The sequence below is a fragment of the Micropterus salmoides genome, unplaced genomic scaffold (genome assembly GCF_014851395.1).
Source record: "Micropterus salmoides isolate LMB-PRFRI ecotype aquatic unplaced genomic scaffold, ASM1485139v1 Ms_hic_scaffold_421, whole genome shotgun sequence".
Lineage (NCBI taxonomy): Eukaryota > Metazoa > Chordata > Actinopteri > Centrarchiformes > Centrarchidae > Micropterus > Micropterus salmoides.
Genome location: NW_024043607.1, coordinates 11563 through 29081, shown reverse-complemented (window position 1 = coordinate 29081; position 17519 = coordinate 11563). Strand labels below are relative to the sequence as shown.

General features: G+C 38.6%; 2 protein-coding genes across 2 annotated transcripts; one reads left to right on the top strand and one right to left on the bottom strand.

The window, feature by feature from the left end:
• Positions 1 to 967: 967 nt before the first annotated feature.
• LOC119887534 (cysteine-rich PDZ-binding protein-like) lies at positions 968 to 3993 on the top strand (the record flags this gene model as incomplete). Its single annotated transcript, XM_038698303.1, has 3 exons — positions 968 to 1022; positions 1195 to 1298; positions 3561 to 3993. Coding segments are annotated over 3 exons (224 nt in total), but the record flags the coding sequence as incomplete, so codon positions are not given.
• Positions 3994 to 5419: 1426 nt separating this feature from the next.
• On the bottom strand, positions 5420 to 9696 carry LOC119887532 (GTP cyclohydrolase 1-like). Its single transcript, XM_038698301.1, is given in 7 exon segments — positions 5420 to 5908; positions 6871 to 6955; positions 7095 to 7126; positions 7689 to 7744; positions 8558 to 8667; positions 9324 to 9536; positions 9539 to 9696. Coding segments are annotated over 7 exon segments (678 nt in total). The 5' UTR covers positions 9591 to 9696; the 3' UTR covers positions 5420 to 5778.
• Between the last annotated feature and the right edge of the window lie 7823 nt (positions 9697 to 17519).

Here is a 17519-nt window from a genome sequence, read left to right as displayed (position 1 = left end):
TTCTCTGTTCAAGGCTACTTTGAATATGCTGTTAGATGAGAGCAAAGTGAATTTGCATTTGGGTGGATACACTAGAAAGAAAATGTGTTTTTACCCATCAGACACTTAAAAAGAAACAATATGAAAAGTAGTAATACCTCTTGTAAAATAACTATGAGTGTCTTGTTATTTTTAGCTTCAAATAGTGTTTGTTCAACAGTCTAAACCCAAAGATATTTAATCTATACTTATATGAACAGATTAAACAGTGTACATATCAAAACACTAATAAAAAAAAAATATTATATATATATATATATATATATATATATATTATATATATATACTCTTTAATAAACACAGAAACCACTATAGGTTAATGGCTACTTGCCATGTGCCTGCAGACATGTGGTAGTATTGTGTGTAGTAGTTTCTGACAGAATGGCAGGCTGTTTTTCAAAACAATCAGGACATCACCTTTAGTTTCGGTATGTAATGTTGTTCCAAGTGTTCAGCAGTTTAACGTGTAAAAATAGATCCTTTTATCTCTCTGCTCCATTCTGTGCACTGTGATATATTTAGGTTGCCATGTCAGGTGTGACTCTTTCACTTTAGATTAAACTTCCAATATAGGCGAAATTCTTAGCCTAACCCGTCTATTCTACTGTTATATCTTGCTGGCATGATGTTTTATACTATATGCACATTTTGTCTTCTTTGTTTTTGATGTAATACAAAAATTTATCACTAATCAACATAATTTTTTGCTTCCAAAGTTCAAGTGATATCTGCTTTGATTACAAAAACAAGCTTGACCTCCCTTTTTTTTTTTTTTTTTTTTTGATTGACACACATTTTTTAAGCCCGCACTGGACATTAATTATGCCTTTGTTTTGTTTTTTTGGGATCTTTTAATTGTGACATACTATAATGTAATGTTCCTTAGATTATAATTTTTAATGAAGTTCCTTCTGCCTCATTCACTCAGAGGGTGGTGGACGCAAGCTCAATGAAAACAAGATGCTGACTGCTAAGAAAGCCAGGTGAGTATGCTAAAACCCTGGCTTTAAGTCAAAAGTTAGTTAATGTGACTCATCACTTTGTTTGTGAGACAATGTCACCATCATTGTCTCTATTTTTATCTAAAAAGAGTAAGTAGTTTTTATCGCCAATTGTTGCACATTTACATTTATCATGTCCATTTGTCCCTCTTAGGTTTGACCCTTACAGCAAGACGGGCTTTGCTACCTGCAGGATCTGCAAGAGCTCTGTTCATCAGTCTGGATCACACTACTGTCAGGGCTGTGCATACAAGAAAGGTATTAACTCACCCACACCGCACTACATACTGAGCCGAAATCCTGATGAGTTTTATGTTCCACTAGTGACCTAAATTGCAAGGGGAAAAACATGCCTTCTCACTTGCCTCTGTAGAGGCAAGCAGATGGTTTTGAGTTTGTTTGGCCATGTTTTCAGATTTTTGTCTGAGATTTCAATGTACCTGTTACCCTATAAACTTCACACACCACACTGTGATCAGGCTCTATTTCTCAGTAGAAATGTATTCTATTGAAAACAGCTGACAAAGAGGTCTGTGGATTATCAAGAATCAATAGGATGGGTTACTTTTATAGGTTTGTTTGAATGTGGTGTGTTTGCTGGCACCATGAAGCGGATAGTATTAGCTACAGAAAATCAGTCCTTGTAAAGCTGCAGTGGAGACACAATAAACAGTATAAACAAATAAAGGGCAGGTCCAAGTACAGTGCATAATAGCTTCATTACCAAATGGTTCCACAAACATGATGATGACTTCTGTGGACTGTGCCCAAATATATTGATAGAGCAGTTATCAGTCGGACAAATAATTGGGCCGTTATCTAGCATTTTGAGATAATTGGCATGAGCCAATACCGGCACTCATCATAAGGCCGATGTACAAAAAAAAAAGTCTGTAGCCTTATCAGTGTGGCTAATGTGGAACGATGTTAGCGCTCCCTCTTGTGAGTTTTGTGAAGGTGGTGAAAATCAACATCTGTCACCAACCGCCTTTTTAAAATGTTTACACTTCTCTACTTGTTAACATTTTCTAACTGTTGAAATCCACAGCATAACTTGATCTATTTTTCTATTGCATTCATTAATAAAACTTCCATATGAAACAACACTTTATGTGGACTTCACCGTGGAAAGGTTAAACAGAAAAGCCACAATAACATTAACATAACAAACCGATGTTCAAGCACCATCTCCAGTTCATATGGTGCAGAGGCAGGAAGATAGTCACTGTGTATGTTTCAAATTTAGAGGACCTCACAATATACTTTTAGCAGCTTTTTACTGCTGATTATTTATATTTAACTTCACAACTGCTCTAAACATGCTGCTGTGTTTTTGAAATTTGAATGTATCTTAACTTTTCAGGCATCCATTGGTTTACATTCATTTTCATAGGGTAGAAAATCTGTCAGCACACTATAGAAATATACTGTTGTGCAAATCAAGTGTATTTCCTTAATAATATCCCAAAATCACAAACCTGTCTCAGACTGTCAATGTGAGGCTCCTTCTATTCTTAGACCCTTGATTAAAAATGCACCTAAAAAGGGAGAAACCTCAGGAAAAGCAACGAGGAGGGTTCCCTAGTCCAGGATGGACAGGCATTCAATCGGTGTGCTATATACAGTAGTAGGCAGAAGTACAATATGGAGAGACAGTGACACAGTTACATATAAAATGTACATAACATAATATTCTATTAGGGCTGTTCGATATGGCAAAAAATTAATAACCTGATATAGATCATTTCAATCTGTCGTGCAAGATTCAACCACAGCAAGTCAGCCTAAAAAATGCCAGTGACTCTGTTACTAAGGCATTTTCAACTGGAACTCGGATATTCCTCTGCATTATAAACTGGGGTAATTGAAACTTAGAAGGGAGAAATCCAACACCATGACAAATTATACCATGATAGAGTGAACAACGACACAGCAAGTAATGTAAATAATGTTAGGTAGGTTGTGGATTAGCAAACTGATGCTACTTGCTGCTGCAAAGCTAAGCCAATGTAAAGCTAACTTTTCCACACTGCAAAGGTGAGGGAACGGCCTCACCAAAATATTACGGTAAAGTGTGGAATTTGCGACGCTACGATATAATATATATATTATAATAAATAATTGTAAACGATAGACGTTTTTCTATTGTCAAATGATATAGTCATATCGCACAGCCATGTATGTGTATATATATATATATATATATATATATATATATATATAATATATATATCTGTTTTTGCAGCTCTAACATTGAAAATGGTTGCAGACTCGCAAGTTCCAAGAATATTATAATTGACTTTCATACTGTGCATAAACGTCTAAAAACAATGACTGCCTGCGAAGGTACAAAATAAATCGACCGCTATAACATGCGTAAATGGATCTGCAAAAATGTTTTGATTTGAAGTTTAGAAGCATGACCCAGAAAATGCCACTGGCATGGTTCTTTACATTTTATATCTTCCTTCTTCGGCTATGTTTCTTAACTTTTTCTGTCCTTCTTTTTTGTCTCTCCAGGAATCTGTGCAATGTGTGGAAAAAAAGTTTTGGACACAAAGAACTACAAACAGACATCTGTGTGACAGCCTGTCGATCAGAGAACAGCTGCAAGGATGAGACTGATGGTGCATGTTTGTCCTAGGTCACATTTTCAGGACAGTGTCCTGTCATAGACACCTATGACTCTTTACTGTTATTCTTCCCACCTTCGTGAAAGAGAGAGATTTGGAGGTGGCTTTGCCCTCTTATTATATAAAGCCACTGGAACTATTAAAGTGGCCATACCACCAGTTATCACCTGCCCCTCAAGTTGAGGCTTCTAGATTTTTCTGTATATTTTAAATTCAATACTTAGACTTGGATTCTTTGCTTTTTAAAAACAGATTTCTGTATGTAATATATGAAGTGTTGCATTTTTGAGTGAATTAAAGCATTCAGTAGGAGTACATTTGACAGGATTATTTGTGCCTCTGCTTGAAGCCATTATGGGTATAATTTTAGCCTCTTACGCACAACATACCCATGTTTGTCCTGTATGGCTGTAATAATTGGTTTTCTCTTACATAATCAGATTTGGAAACTGCATGTTGCACAGTTCCTCCCCCTGCATCATTGCTGTTGGAGATAGAGGTTACAGTTCATAGGTTGTTTGACATAAGGCTCCTCCTTTTGATATTTAAATGCCTTGCACTCCCTCAGGCCTTCAACCACATGTGCACACACTTGCTTATATGTCTCATTGATTTATGCTGTTGTACCACATCACAAAAACAGCACTAGTCTCCAGCTAATACAAATAATGTATGGTAGGTAATGTTTGGATGTAGCAGATGAGCCAGATGTTCAAGCCAGTTTAGTAACCTGAAATAAAAAAACAATCCACTTACAGTCCAGTTACAAGTCTGCAACTATAACTGATTATGTAATTCTGGATCCTCTAGTTTGCTTCTTATATCACTGCCTTTTTGCATTCAGGGTTATCGTTATAATATCCCAGTTTATACCTGTTAATACGGCCAACTCTATAGAGCATTTAGTGTTCAAATTAGAATGTACTGTATAGTATATATACTGCAGTTTGTATATGTAGAATAATGTATAGAAATAAGTGTAGTTTACCATTTAGGACTTTTTAGGGATGGAAAAAATGGTCGGTTTACCACTTTGCTTCAAACTGAAATATTTCAACGAAAGTGTGTACAGAGGTCCGTGATCACCAGAAGGCGAAGATCCTACTGACTTTGGTGAACCCCTGACTTTTCCTCCAGGAGGTCAAAGTTTTCCCCCTGTGAAATATCAACATGATGGGTTTACACAAAATCTCGTACAGACATTTATGGTCCCAATAGGATGAATTGTAATGTTTCTGTGTGAACACACTACATACTCTTAGAATTTGCATGTAGTATGAAATCGAGACACTGAAATAAACACAACACAGAAACCTTTCCTTGGCCGTTAACATCTTTTTGACATGCACAAAGAAAGATCAACAACTTTCATATTGTTTAAGCTAGTTTATTTAAGCACAGTGATCATTTTTATACCATCTATTCAGGACATCATTTACTCTACTCTTTGGACTACAGATATAATAATTTTGATTAGTATCTTAAAAATTTCATATATTACAAAGACTATAAATGTATTTATAAATTACTCAAAGTTCATTAAATCATTAAAATCCGTGGATTCTAAATATGATTATAAGGAAAAGAAAAGGTGTTAAGAGTACCACTTTGCAATAGCACCAATGAAATTCCCATCAAATAAAGTGACTGAAAATCTTAACTAATGTGGCATTACATTTCACTCAGGTTTCACATTTTATGTAGTTATAAAACCTGTAGTTATGAAACCTGAGTGAAATGTTATAATGCCACATTAGTTAAGATTTTGCTTAAAGAATGTGGCATTTTGTTTTGATATTGCCATGTAAGACTATAAAATATCTACCAAAGGCACCAAAAATGTGTCTCTCATTTCCTATAATGTTCACAGTGATTTCAAATGATAGATTTCAGCAACAGGATTGAAATCTACCAGGCATTTTGAGGTGAGCTCCAGAGTAGGCTTGGATACAGCATCAAACAGCAGCTTTGTTGTTTCCAGCATGTTTCCTGCTATTAGTTTTTGTTTTCTTAAAGTAAAGTCAGTTGTGGATGCACTGTTACTCTAGAGCTTTCAGTGTGCAACTGTATAAAGAGGCTTTGGAGTGAATGGTGTATGACATTTGTTAAGTGTGCTTTGAAAGGGTCAGGAACTCCTCCCGGGTTTTGGGGTCTTCGAGGTAAAGTCCCACCATGGCGCTCGTCATTGTGCGGCTGTTCATCTTCTGGACGCCACGCATGACCATACACATGTGCCTGCAAACACACACATGGCTCAGATTTGCAGCTGCAGCGTTTGACATGCTTTGAGGAGGGTCTTTGACCTATAGAACATGTGTTCAAAGGCCACAATTTTACACATCAAAGTCTGTTTAGGGGTACATGTGAACAAATGTGTAAAGTCAGTGTCAGTCAGGGTTTAATTAAAAATGAGCATTCAGCAACCAAAAGCAAGTGTCGTACCAGATAAGGTAAGGTTGTACAGTGTATCGATTCAACCAGGAATGTGTTTTATTGCTTATGAATTCAACTTTTAATTTGTAAAAGGAAAACTGTGTTAATTATTTTAATGGTTGCACAGAGTACATGCCAATTCCCATAATTGCATCCACATTTCCCTCACTTGCGTCTTTTCCTTGAATCTTAGTCCCTCCCACAAACTATAGTTTCTACTCGACGCACAGGAATTTCCAGGCTCACGAGACTGAAGGGAAATGACAACAGGCTCCCCTTCTCTCCCGACAATAATATTATCCATGATACAGATTCAGAACAGAAGAGAAATCGTTCTCTTCTCCTTAATGAATGAAGACGGTAGTGGTTCTTTTGTGAATCGACCTACACAAACACACAGTTTCATTGCTTTCAACTATATGAAGAATCAGCAAACAGAATCTAAAACCTAAGAGTAAGAGACTAAGTATAAAACTGCAGTGATGGTGTGGTGTGGGTTCAGATCAGTCACTAACACATTTTGCAATAAAGGACTGTGTCAGTCCAGTAAAAGACTGCTGCCAAGTTGGTCTTGTGTATCCTCATTCATGTCTTCTCAGAGCAGAAATTAGAGCCTTTGTAACGGCCTTCGTGATGGCAGACTGGAATAATTCTCGCTCAAATAAGGGAAATGGCTTTATGGTAACATTTTTACATTTTGCCTGAGGTATCAGGACAGCTTTAAATCATACAGATGATGATGAAGAAGTGGTGTGTGTACTTACACTGCTTCAATAATCACAGCTACACCTTTTGGCTGCAGGGCCTCTGATATTCCCATGGCAATCTGCTTGGTCAGACGCTCTTGAACTGAAATCAAACAAAAGTATGGCACACATGTAAACATGATAACACCAGACTGCATATAAACTCTTGGTTAAACTGGAAGAAAAGTGCTCTGACTGTATGCAAAGCCTTTTGATATTGCGCAGTGTCTTTGGTCGCTCACCTTGGAGCCTCCGACTGAAGAGCTCCACAATCCTGCAGAAACCAGAACATAAGCAAAACAGAGAGGTCTGATTATAGATCAGACGTAATAATGATTAATCATTTGTTAAACACAGACTGGCATCGGTCCCTGACCCGCGGCCTCTAGTCTGGCAATCCAACTGTACAGACCCTTCATCTGTGAATGATTCACCCTACAGAACTCTCTGAATCTGTCGTGCAAGATTCAACCACAGCAAGTCAGCCTAAAAAAACCCAGTGACTCTGTTACTGGTATTCTGGGTTTGTATGTTCAGAGATGGTGTGATATTTTAGGAAAGGGAGAGGAGACAGACAGAGAGGCTGTGAAAATAAGTGCTGATTCCCACAGGTCCGAAGGGATTTTCTCATGGCTCGAGAGCGGATAGAGTTTAGATTTGTGTCTGTGAGTGTGCTTGATGAGGGGACTAGATGATGGCCATTGGGCTTAGACTTAAGCCTCCAGGTCAATGCACTGACATAACAGAAGAACGCTGCCACCCGGCACTAACACCAGAAACATACACCCACAGTGACAGCACAAGGGTATAATGTGTGTGTGCATGCGCTGTGTTACCTTGCCAGCTTGCTTAGTCCCACCACTTTTTTGTTGGGAATGTACCCGATGTGAACCTGAAGAGAGATGGCAGCCAATGAAAGCAGAGGTCACATTATCAGAGTGAAGGATGGTAAATATTAGCAATTAAATACTGACACTGACCTCACAATCCTTAGAAACACACACATACACAGCACACATCAGCTCGTAAGCAGAAAAACAAGACAGTGACACCCACATGCACGAGCCTGCACAAATACAGTGTTTCAGGCAAGGGCAGACTGGCCATTGGGAGGACCGGAAGTTTTCCGGGTGGGCCACAGGAGAATTTGGCTGATAAACCACATAGTAATAAAACAGAGACAAACAACTGCAGTTGAGAATCGATTGGATCACTGGCAAGTAGTGAGTGGTTACTGGCCAGAATATAAAGAAGTGGTTGAAACGTGGACCTAACCCCTAGCCCAATTATTTGTGCTTCAATGGATAAAAACTTTAGAAGAAACACAAAGGTGGTGCTAAAAAGTTAAGGGAGAAAAAAAGTTGCTAAGGGCAGGTGCAGTTAAAGACTTTTCTTTTGGTGCTGCTGCTACTTCTACAGCCACAAAGAGCCAGATAGGGGTTTGTAGTTTTGACTTTTTGTACTTTAATGGCTCATTTCATGATGTACTATACTTAAATAAAATTCTCAAGAATGCAGGAAAAAGGTATTTAAATCCCCATGCTTATTTTGAAGAATGGGTTGACCAGGGACAAATTCCCAGGCCATTTATTTGCCCCAGTCCACCCCTTGTTTCAGGCCAGTTATTTGTAATATCTGCTTTCAACCCAGAAACACACTATCTTTAAATCCCTTACAGTTGGTATGCATAAATACACAGACTTACCTTGCCATAAAAGGGCACCAGGTGATGTTCACACAGTGAAAACATATCTATGTCCTTCACAATCACCATCTCATCGTGGTCTTCGTCAAATATGGCATCATTTAAAATGTCTAGGGGCACAAACACACATTAACATACTTTAAAGTATCATCCACTTAAATGTTAGAATGTAGTGAAACATGCCCATAAATCCTATTGCTTTGTCCCACAAACACTCCAAAACCTAAATAAATTCAGTATTTCAGTAGAAGAAAATTGTCAACTCATGTCATCTGTGAAGCTGGAACTACTTAAAATTTGGCATTTTTTGCTTGAAAAACGTTATTTTTTGCACATTGACTAATCGATTAATTGTTGCACCTCTAAACTCTTGACATATTTTATAGCTGCTGTAATCTAACAGATTTATGAATATAATTATAATAAATAGCACTGCCATAAAATAATACAAATGTTCACTTTTGTGGAAATGACTTCTTTAGTTGTTTGTATTTTGCTTCATTATTATTGTAGGCTATATTAATCTGATCATAAGGTGTTCATAACATAGGTGTGGTAAACACATTAATGCCATCCCATGCAAATTTCAGCACTGCAAGACAGTGTGCAGAGGTTGTATATTTTTATAGTCACTCAGAGTTTAGTTTTCTCATTAATCGAGAATAAGATACAGTACGATAGATGGGCCATATCACATTAATAACGGTATAATTACACAAGAGCATCTTCCATTGTAAAGCTCACAGAGAGAAACCTGTTGACTCACCGTGGATGTTCTCATGGTAGCCCTTGGTGAGGAACTGCATGGCCTTGGCGGCGCGTAGCGGCGTGCGCAGCAGCCCCTGTCGGTCCGTGTCCTCCCCGAGCTCGTGGAGGATGCTGGTGTAGGCGGCTTCGAGCGCAGGTAAGCGGGACTTGTTTTCCTCCTCTTTGCGGGACGTCTCGTGCTTGCGGTGCACGGAGGACTTCTTGGTGTCTACAGGTCGCCGAAGCAGTTGTTGCAGTGCAGCTCCTCCAAGGTGTGCACTTTCATTACAGTGGCAGTCCATAGGATCGTTTTTGACTCTGGAGGAAGAGAAGAAAAGGTGAGAGAAGTGAAGCTGAGTTAACCTGCAGGTCTGGTAGACTTAACATTTTTACCCGTGCTTTCCGGCTTATAAAGCCTAAAGCCACTGCCGCGTGCGCATCGGGTTCCCATTCGTCGAGGTGCCACCTACGTCAAAACATTTGGTTTCGTCAGCAGTGTTAAATTTTACGCAGAGTACCCCCTCCCAAAGTAAGTAAGACATCCGAATTTTCTGCATCTTATCACTTCAGCCTACTGAAGCCGATCATCATCCGTCTCCATTCATTAGTTCTGATTATGTTACTTTACCAGAAACTACACTGACCACTCTCATTCAAAGCTCATGACTTCAAGTAGAGCTCAGACATGATTTTTGTGCAGTTAGGCCTACACCTATTAAGTCTCTGAAGTTGAACTTCCATAAATCCAATCTTACAGAAACCATATCCAAATGAAATGCCTTGATAATCCACAAACAATACATGAAAAACACAATGTATTAAATCATAGATCAGTGTAGTAAATGAAGCTGCATTGTAGGCTATGTGGCCCTACTGTAAAATGTTTATTGTCTTGGCCTAATTAACAGTAAGGTAGGCCTACTGGCAACAACTGTCCAGTATTTCATACCATGGAAAAATTCAATGTAAAACTTACTATGGTCGTTTTTAGCATAGGCTACTCTAAAATGATGGACAGCATTGAACTGTTATTTCAGAATCAGAATCAGCTTTATTGCCAGGTATTGTCGAGGTTTGTCGTGTGTGCAGGCAGGAACAGGTTTCAGGACCCAAATGCAGTTTCTCGGTGTTGGTGTAGGCCTATTAGTAAAAAAAATAAAAATAAAAACACCACCTAATTTCGTGTTAAAATGCGTCGTAACACGTGTTACTGAGATTGTAACGGGAAACATATTACCATTTCTTAAAAAAGTAATGCGTTATATTACTGTGTTACTCCCAGCACTGTACAGCATTATAAACAGATCTGTTAAAAACTGATAGTCTAACAATGGTGTAGGAAGTCGGAAATCAATTGGTCAATTACAGGTAGCCTAACTCACAGAAGAAAACTGGGTGGCTGTTAACTGAACTGCCGTCAGCATCCTGTTGCTCGCACTCCATAGGCTTGAGCAAGCATCATCCTGGGCATTAGGGTTGGGTATCATATACAATTTTACAATACCAGAACCAAAACCTGTAGCCTACCCTTAAAGGGATACCTTCTAATAAAGTACTTCATTCTATACCTTGCGTAAAATGCCACCTGTTGAAGCCATAGTCGTTGATTGGTGTTATTTTTATTGTTGTTATGGACAAGTAAGGTGATCTATTTTCTTTTCTTTTTTCACATAACTGTTAGATAATAATATTAGGTAATTGTATCAGATTGCTCCTTAACCTAATCAGCTCATCCTCGTGGACTGTAGGCTATCATCAGAAAAAGGAGACGTTATTTTTGAGTTCGAATGAGAAAGGGGGATTGAAATAGTTTAGTGATCGATATGAGTTGTGGAAAACAAATTAATTCCCATTTTTGATAGTTTGTTGAAAGTAAACAACAGAGAACCATTTTGTTAACTTTCAATCAATAAATCTTGAAGAACTGAAAGATCTCTGCAAGGGTTTTTTCCTTTAGGGGTGAGTCGCAAACCTCCTCCAAAGAGACATTAAGAAGCAGAAAACGACAAAGGAGTCTTTTTAAACAAGTCACTAAAGTACACTAAAGACTGTAGAGAAGTAACAAAGGAAAAGAAAGCCGTACCTTTTTTTGCACTTAGTTTAGTTTATTATCTGTCTTATTGTAGGTTGAGTTTTGAGTTCTGTCTGCTTGTCTATTTTGTTCATTCTGCTCCAGTCTCTGTGTAGCCTTTATTATTATTCATCCACATCTTACTTAGTATCTGTCTTGTCTCGTATCTTAGTTTTTTGTCCTGTACCCTAGTTCATGTCTTAGTGTTCACTCCTGGTCCGTGTACTCCTGTGTTTTGCCCATGTCTATCTGAGTTCTGTTTTACCTTATAGCTTCTGTCTGTTTTCCCTGTTGGTGTAAGTTTTGTGGTGATCTGTCTGCTTGTGTCTTTATTAGTTTATTTCTTCCTCTGGTCTGTTATGTGTTCTGTAACCTGTGTTCCGTCTGTTCCCCCAGTTGTCACTTTGTCTGCCTGTCTCTCTCTGTTTTCCCTGTTGTCTCTCTGCCTGCCTCGTTAGCCTCATGCTACTCACCTGTGTTGCTCCCGCCCTGCTTGTTGTCTGTGTGTATATATACCTGGTGTTTCTGGCTGTTTTTTGTTGGGTCACTGTTTATTGTCACCCAGTGTTGTAGTGTGTTTGCCTGTAGTCAGCCTCACTTGTTGTGTTTCCCTGCTCGTTTTGGACTTAGTCTATCAGCCACTCAGTCTGTAAGTGTGCTCACTTTTTGTTTCCATTAATAAATTCACTGAACTGTACCTGCCGGCTTTCGTGTCCTGCATTTGGGTCGTACTACCTGCCTCCACACCACTGAACGTGACACACCTACTACATCCAATAAGCAGCAGGAGGCTCGTCATCGTGGCATCTATGGTAATTGTACACAGTTTATGGGTACAATAAGAAACTGTTGAGAATACAGTTATAGGGGATGGTTTTACTGGTTTTCTGTCTCAGCATAACTTGAAGGAATTTTGTGTTGTGCTAAAGCCTTCTCACATTTGGCACAAAGTACCCTTCCTTGTCTACTACAAATAGAAATGTGTCCAACTTCACCAGCTATATTACAAGACGTTCCATTGTTACAACCTGCACCACTATCCGGTAAGTTGTAACACAACCTGGGGGAAGTTTTAACAATAAGAGTGAAGAATTTAAAATTAAGACCACACAACAAAATATGTATCTGAAAAAATGTATTGCACTGCTCTGCATTGTTCCAAAAAAAAAAAAAAAATACCGTCTCATCTGAAAATCAGTGTTTTGGCTGTAAATTTTGCATACTTCTTCACCCAGCCATGAAATTTCACATGCAAGGTCACGAGGGAAGTGGTCATATATGTAATTAATCACATGACTCTGAGGTCATCCCTTCTAGGGGAAAGTGGTGCTGTTACAACTTTCCCTTTTCTACAACCATCCCCTGTTCTCTGCTAATACTGTGAAAACAACTAACTAATTTACCCTACAGTCAGAAGGCCTATTAGATGTTATAGAAGTTAATTGTCTATTCCCTTCTTTCAGGGCCACTTGGTCATTGTCCTTTTTTGGGGATTTGTTTGCTTTTGGACTTTCTACCTCGGTTACTGGAGTTTTCTGCTCCTTTGGTTTTTGTTTGCTGTTGATGAACTGCTGTTTCTGGTTGGGTCCAATCCATTGTGTTCTCTGTGCTTGACTAAACGTGACATTTTAGCTAGCTAATGATTTCATAAAACATCATACTAGACTAAATCCTTAAAAAGTTCCTTCCCTAGCCTATTAAACCTTAAGTCTGAAGTGAATGTCGCAAGGAACATTTCCTGAGCTCTGATGTTAAAATAAAAGACTGCACTTTAAATCGAAGACAGTGTTTAATTTGAAAATGGAGTTGAAAATCAGTTGTGTTTTGCGGTCAGTTCATGGATGTATAATAAGACCTTATAATTCACCCAAAAATCAGTTAGTATTACTATATTTAGATTTACAGTTCTGTTTTCCCAGAATGCATTGAAAATATACAGTAACATACTGTACACAGCTTATAGCTACAGAAGGAAAGTGGAGGCCTGGGATGTTTGTAACACTTTTTGTCTCTGCACCTATAATTTGCAAAACGTTTTGTGTTAGAATTCTCACATTTGGAACAAAGTACCCTTATTTGTCTAGTACAAATAGAAATTTGTCCAAATTTTCCAACTATATTACAGAATTAATTGTTATTTTGTCCATGAAGTTCCATTATTCCAACCTGCCCGAGTAGGCTAATGTGGTAAGTTGTAACAAGAAGACTGAAGAATAAAAAACTGAGACCACACCAGCAGGGATGGGGATCGATAATCGGTTCTAAAAGGACCCAGTTTCATCCATCCATCCTTCATCAACCGCTTATCCTGCGTACAGGGTCGCGGGGGGCTGGAGCCAATCCCAGCTGACATCAGGCGAAAGGCGGGTACACCCTGGACAGGTTGCCAATCCAGACCCTGTTCCAAACTTTCTCAAAACCCGAGCTTATAGATACTGCTATCAAGAGCAGGTCCTATAATGTAACGTTATATCATGAGCGTCAAATCTGATTTGTCAAATGATAGTAAATTTTTTGACCAAAACTAATTCAAATTCAAATCAGCTTTATTGTCTTGTGTCTGTACTATTGTAGATAAAATTGTTTGACTTATATTAGATTGAAATGTAGTTTCTTAAGCAACATGTGATGCATTTTTTTTCCTTTCTTATTTCAAACCACCATGCTAATACAGCTAGCTAAACAATGGCTGACCGGGGTGGGGTAGGCTGTAACACTTCTTTAAAAAAGTGTTAGAACCATCCACTATACATCCAACTGAGGACTTTATTTATTTAATATTTTACAGAGTAGCCATTGCAATCTGGGCCCACCAAGCCTGCACTCCAGGGTTACCAGCATTCATTTGTCAGCTCTGTAACCAGTACTCCCCATTCACATGTTGTTCACATGTTGCTGTGTGCACTAGATCTTTTCCCTAATCAGTCTCCATTGATGGAGAGGGAATAAAAGCGTACAGGCAGCTTGTGAGAAGTGCCGGTGCGCAAGAAAAAGTCCCAGTACGTCAAAGAGGAAAATATAGAGGTGCTGGTACTGCAAGCTCTAACTATCACTCTGATTAAGAATATACATACATTGACACACACCTTTTTTTGTTATATTTAAGGATGTACAACGATGTTCTTTGATTAAGTACATTGTAGTAGTAAGTATACTGTTAAGTAAGTTTATTCTATAGACAAATTTACATAAACATACATGCACATGAGTCAATCACACATAGTCTGTCACAGTGAGAGAGAAACATTGTTCTTTTATTTCACTATACCTGTTTATGTAGCATATCATATGGTGTGGCATCCAATTTGCTTCTTTTGCTTACAACTTACCCCAGCATGTGTTACAACCTACCCCAGTATTGGGGTACCAACCTCAAATTGCACTAATAAATGTAGAACATTTTAAGGTATGAATGTAGTTTCTAGCTGAAAGACATGAAGATACTGAAGAATTGTGTGAAAGTCCCAAGTGTTGTGAAGACTTCACCTGAAATCTTTAGAAAGGGGTATGAAGACTTGGAAAAGTTTCAAATGGTGTAATTAGTATGTGACATAAGGGTACCAACTCCCACTGGAGGTCCTGGCTGAGGATGGTGCCCAGGAAGTGTAATGACTCCACAGTGTCAACTGTAGAGGCACAGAGGGTGATTGGGGTAGGTGTGTTGCTGGGCTCTTCTTGAAAACCACAACCATCTCCACTGTCTGCAGAGCATTGAGGTCCGGATTGATCTGGCTGCACCAGGAACCCACATGGTCAGTCTTCCACCTGTGGGCAGACTTATAACCACAAGAGATGAGCCCAGTGAGGGTGGTGTCATCTGTACACTTCAGGAGCTTGGTGGTCTTACTACAAAACGCAAACACCCACCAAAATTATTGCAAACACTAGCAAGCTAATGCTAGTAATACTAATAAAACATCCACCCTGCCCTCCACCTCCAAAATATGAATTTCTTATTATTTTCTTTCGTTTTGTCATATATTTATAGGCCTAAAGGCAAAGTTGCTTAAGAAAACGTTTTATTTGCATGGTTTTTGTATATTTTATTAGATTTATTTCTATGGATGTACAGGCAAGTCAAAAGTCATTATGTGTTGGTTGATAATAAGTTTAATATTTCAGTGAAATGCGAGGAGTTTGATAGCAAATGGATAGTATTATAAGCAATATGTAGACAGTCAGGGGGAGAAACCGGACATCTTGTGTGCTCAGGAATCATAGCTGAAACCCAACTGTATGGATACAGTGGGTACGGAAAGTATTCAGACCCCTTTAAATTTTTCACTCTTTGTTTCATTGCAGCCATTTTCCAAAAATCAAAAAAGTTCATTTTATTTCTCAGTAATGTACACTCAGCACCCCATCTTGACAGAAAAAAACAGAAATGTAGTAAGTAAGTAAATTTATTAAAAAAGAAAAACTGAAATATCACATGGTCATAAGTATTCAGACCCTTTGCCGTGACACTCATATTTAACTCAGGTGCTGTCTATTTCTTCTGATCATCCTTGAGATGGTTCTACACCTTCATTTGAGTCCAGCTGTGTTTGATTATACTGATTGGACTTGATTAGGAAAGCCACACACCTGTCTATATAAGACCTTACAGCTCACAGTGCATGTCAGAGCAAATGAGAATCATGAGGTCAAAGGAACTGCCTGAATTATTCTAAATCTTGCAAATTGAACAAACACCACACAAATTGAACAAACTGCGCACACACACACCATCAATGCACATAACACACTATGGGCTAGTGGGAGAGATGTTAAATGCCAGGTCTGATTAAATGATGAAAGTAAAACAAGAATAGAAGTAAACAAAGGGAAGGAGTTGACACTTGATCTTACAATGGTTTCAAATAATATTGCTACCATTTGCGATTGGAACCATGGGTAGTGACAACTATCTGTTATATGCACGATATAAATGAATGCACTAGACATGGGTGGAAAATGGGTGTTTGGGAATGCTAAGTGGGAGAAGTTCAAATCTGGAAAAATGTAAAATTGTAACAGCTGGTATGTAGTTGCCACTTTTAGATATCATGTGGTATGACCTCAGAAAAACAATGAATATAAAGTTATTTCTGCCAATATTTGTTTTGATTATAAATTTCATGGAGTCCTTTTGTAGGAAGCCTGTTGTTTTGTTTAGGTTGCGTGTTCTTTCCCCGTAAATTTTGACTAAATTAGAAAATATCATGTGGTGCAACGAAATATCATGTGGTGCGACTGCGGAAAAGTTGTTTCCATGATTGCCAATATAGTTTTTGTCCATTTATATTCAATATATGACATTTTCATATAAAGTACTTTTATTGTAGTATAATTTGGAATACATTTTTCTGCAATTTGACACACTTTTCTTACATTTCAGAAACAACGGATTATTTTTATTCTTTGTACAATATCATGAGAAAAATGCCCCCCAAAAAATTTAGAACTTGTAATTTCACTTTGGTAACTATGCAATATTAGTAATATCAGCGCTGGATTGAAAACTAGAAGTAGACATTAATAAGAAGCTTGTGTTTCCCCCAGAAATAGTGGCTACAACACTCCGGCCAGACATGGTCCTGTGGTCTCCAACAACAAAACTGGCATATGTTGTGGAATTAACAGTACCATGGGAAGATGGGTGTGAAGAGGCATAGGAGAGGAAAAAAACAAATATGGCAGCTGAAGCATCCCAGAACGGCTGGAAGATCAGCATCTTCCCAGTAGAGGTGGGATGCAGGGGATTTGTTGCCACATTTACTATTAGTTTGCTAAAAAAAATAGGGGTGAAGGGTCGCTCCCTCCAACAAGCCATCAAGTCCATGTCAAGTGCTGCTGAAAAAAGCAGTAACTGGCTCTGGATCAAGTGTAAGGAGCCCAACTGGGCAGCAAGATAGAGACAGATGGTATGCAGTCAGGCTTAGGCCTGACTCAGGGAGAAGGACGCCCCTGCCATGCAGAGCCCATCAGGGACATAGAGGGGTATGGCATCGAGGGGGGTGTAAGTTACCTGGGACACTGGGTACACTGTTTAGCCCTCTGGAGACGTCGTGGGCTTAAATCAGCGAAACGTTGATGAAGCAGGGTGCCCATCTGATGACCCCAATGACATACCTTACCCTCCTTCTTTTTCATCACTTCACA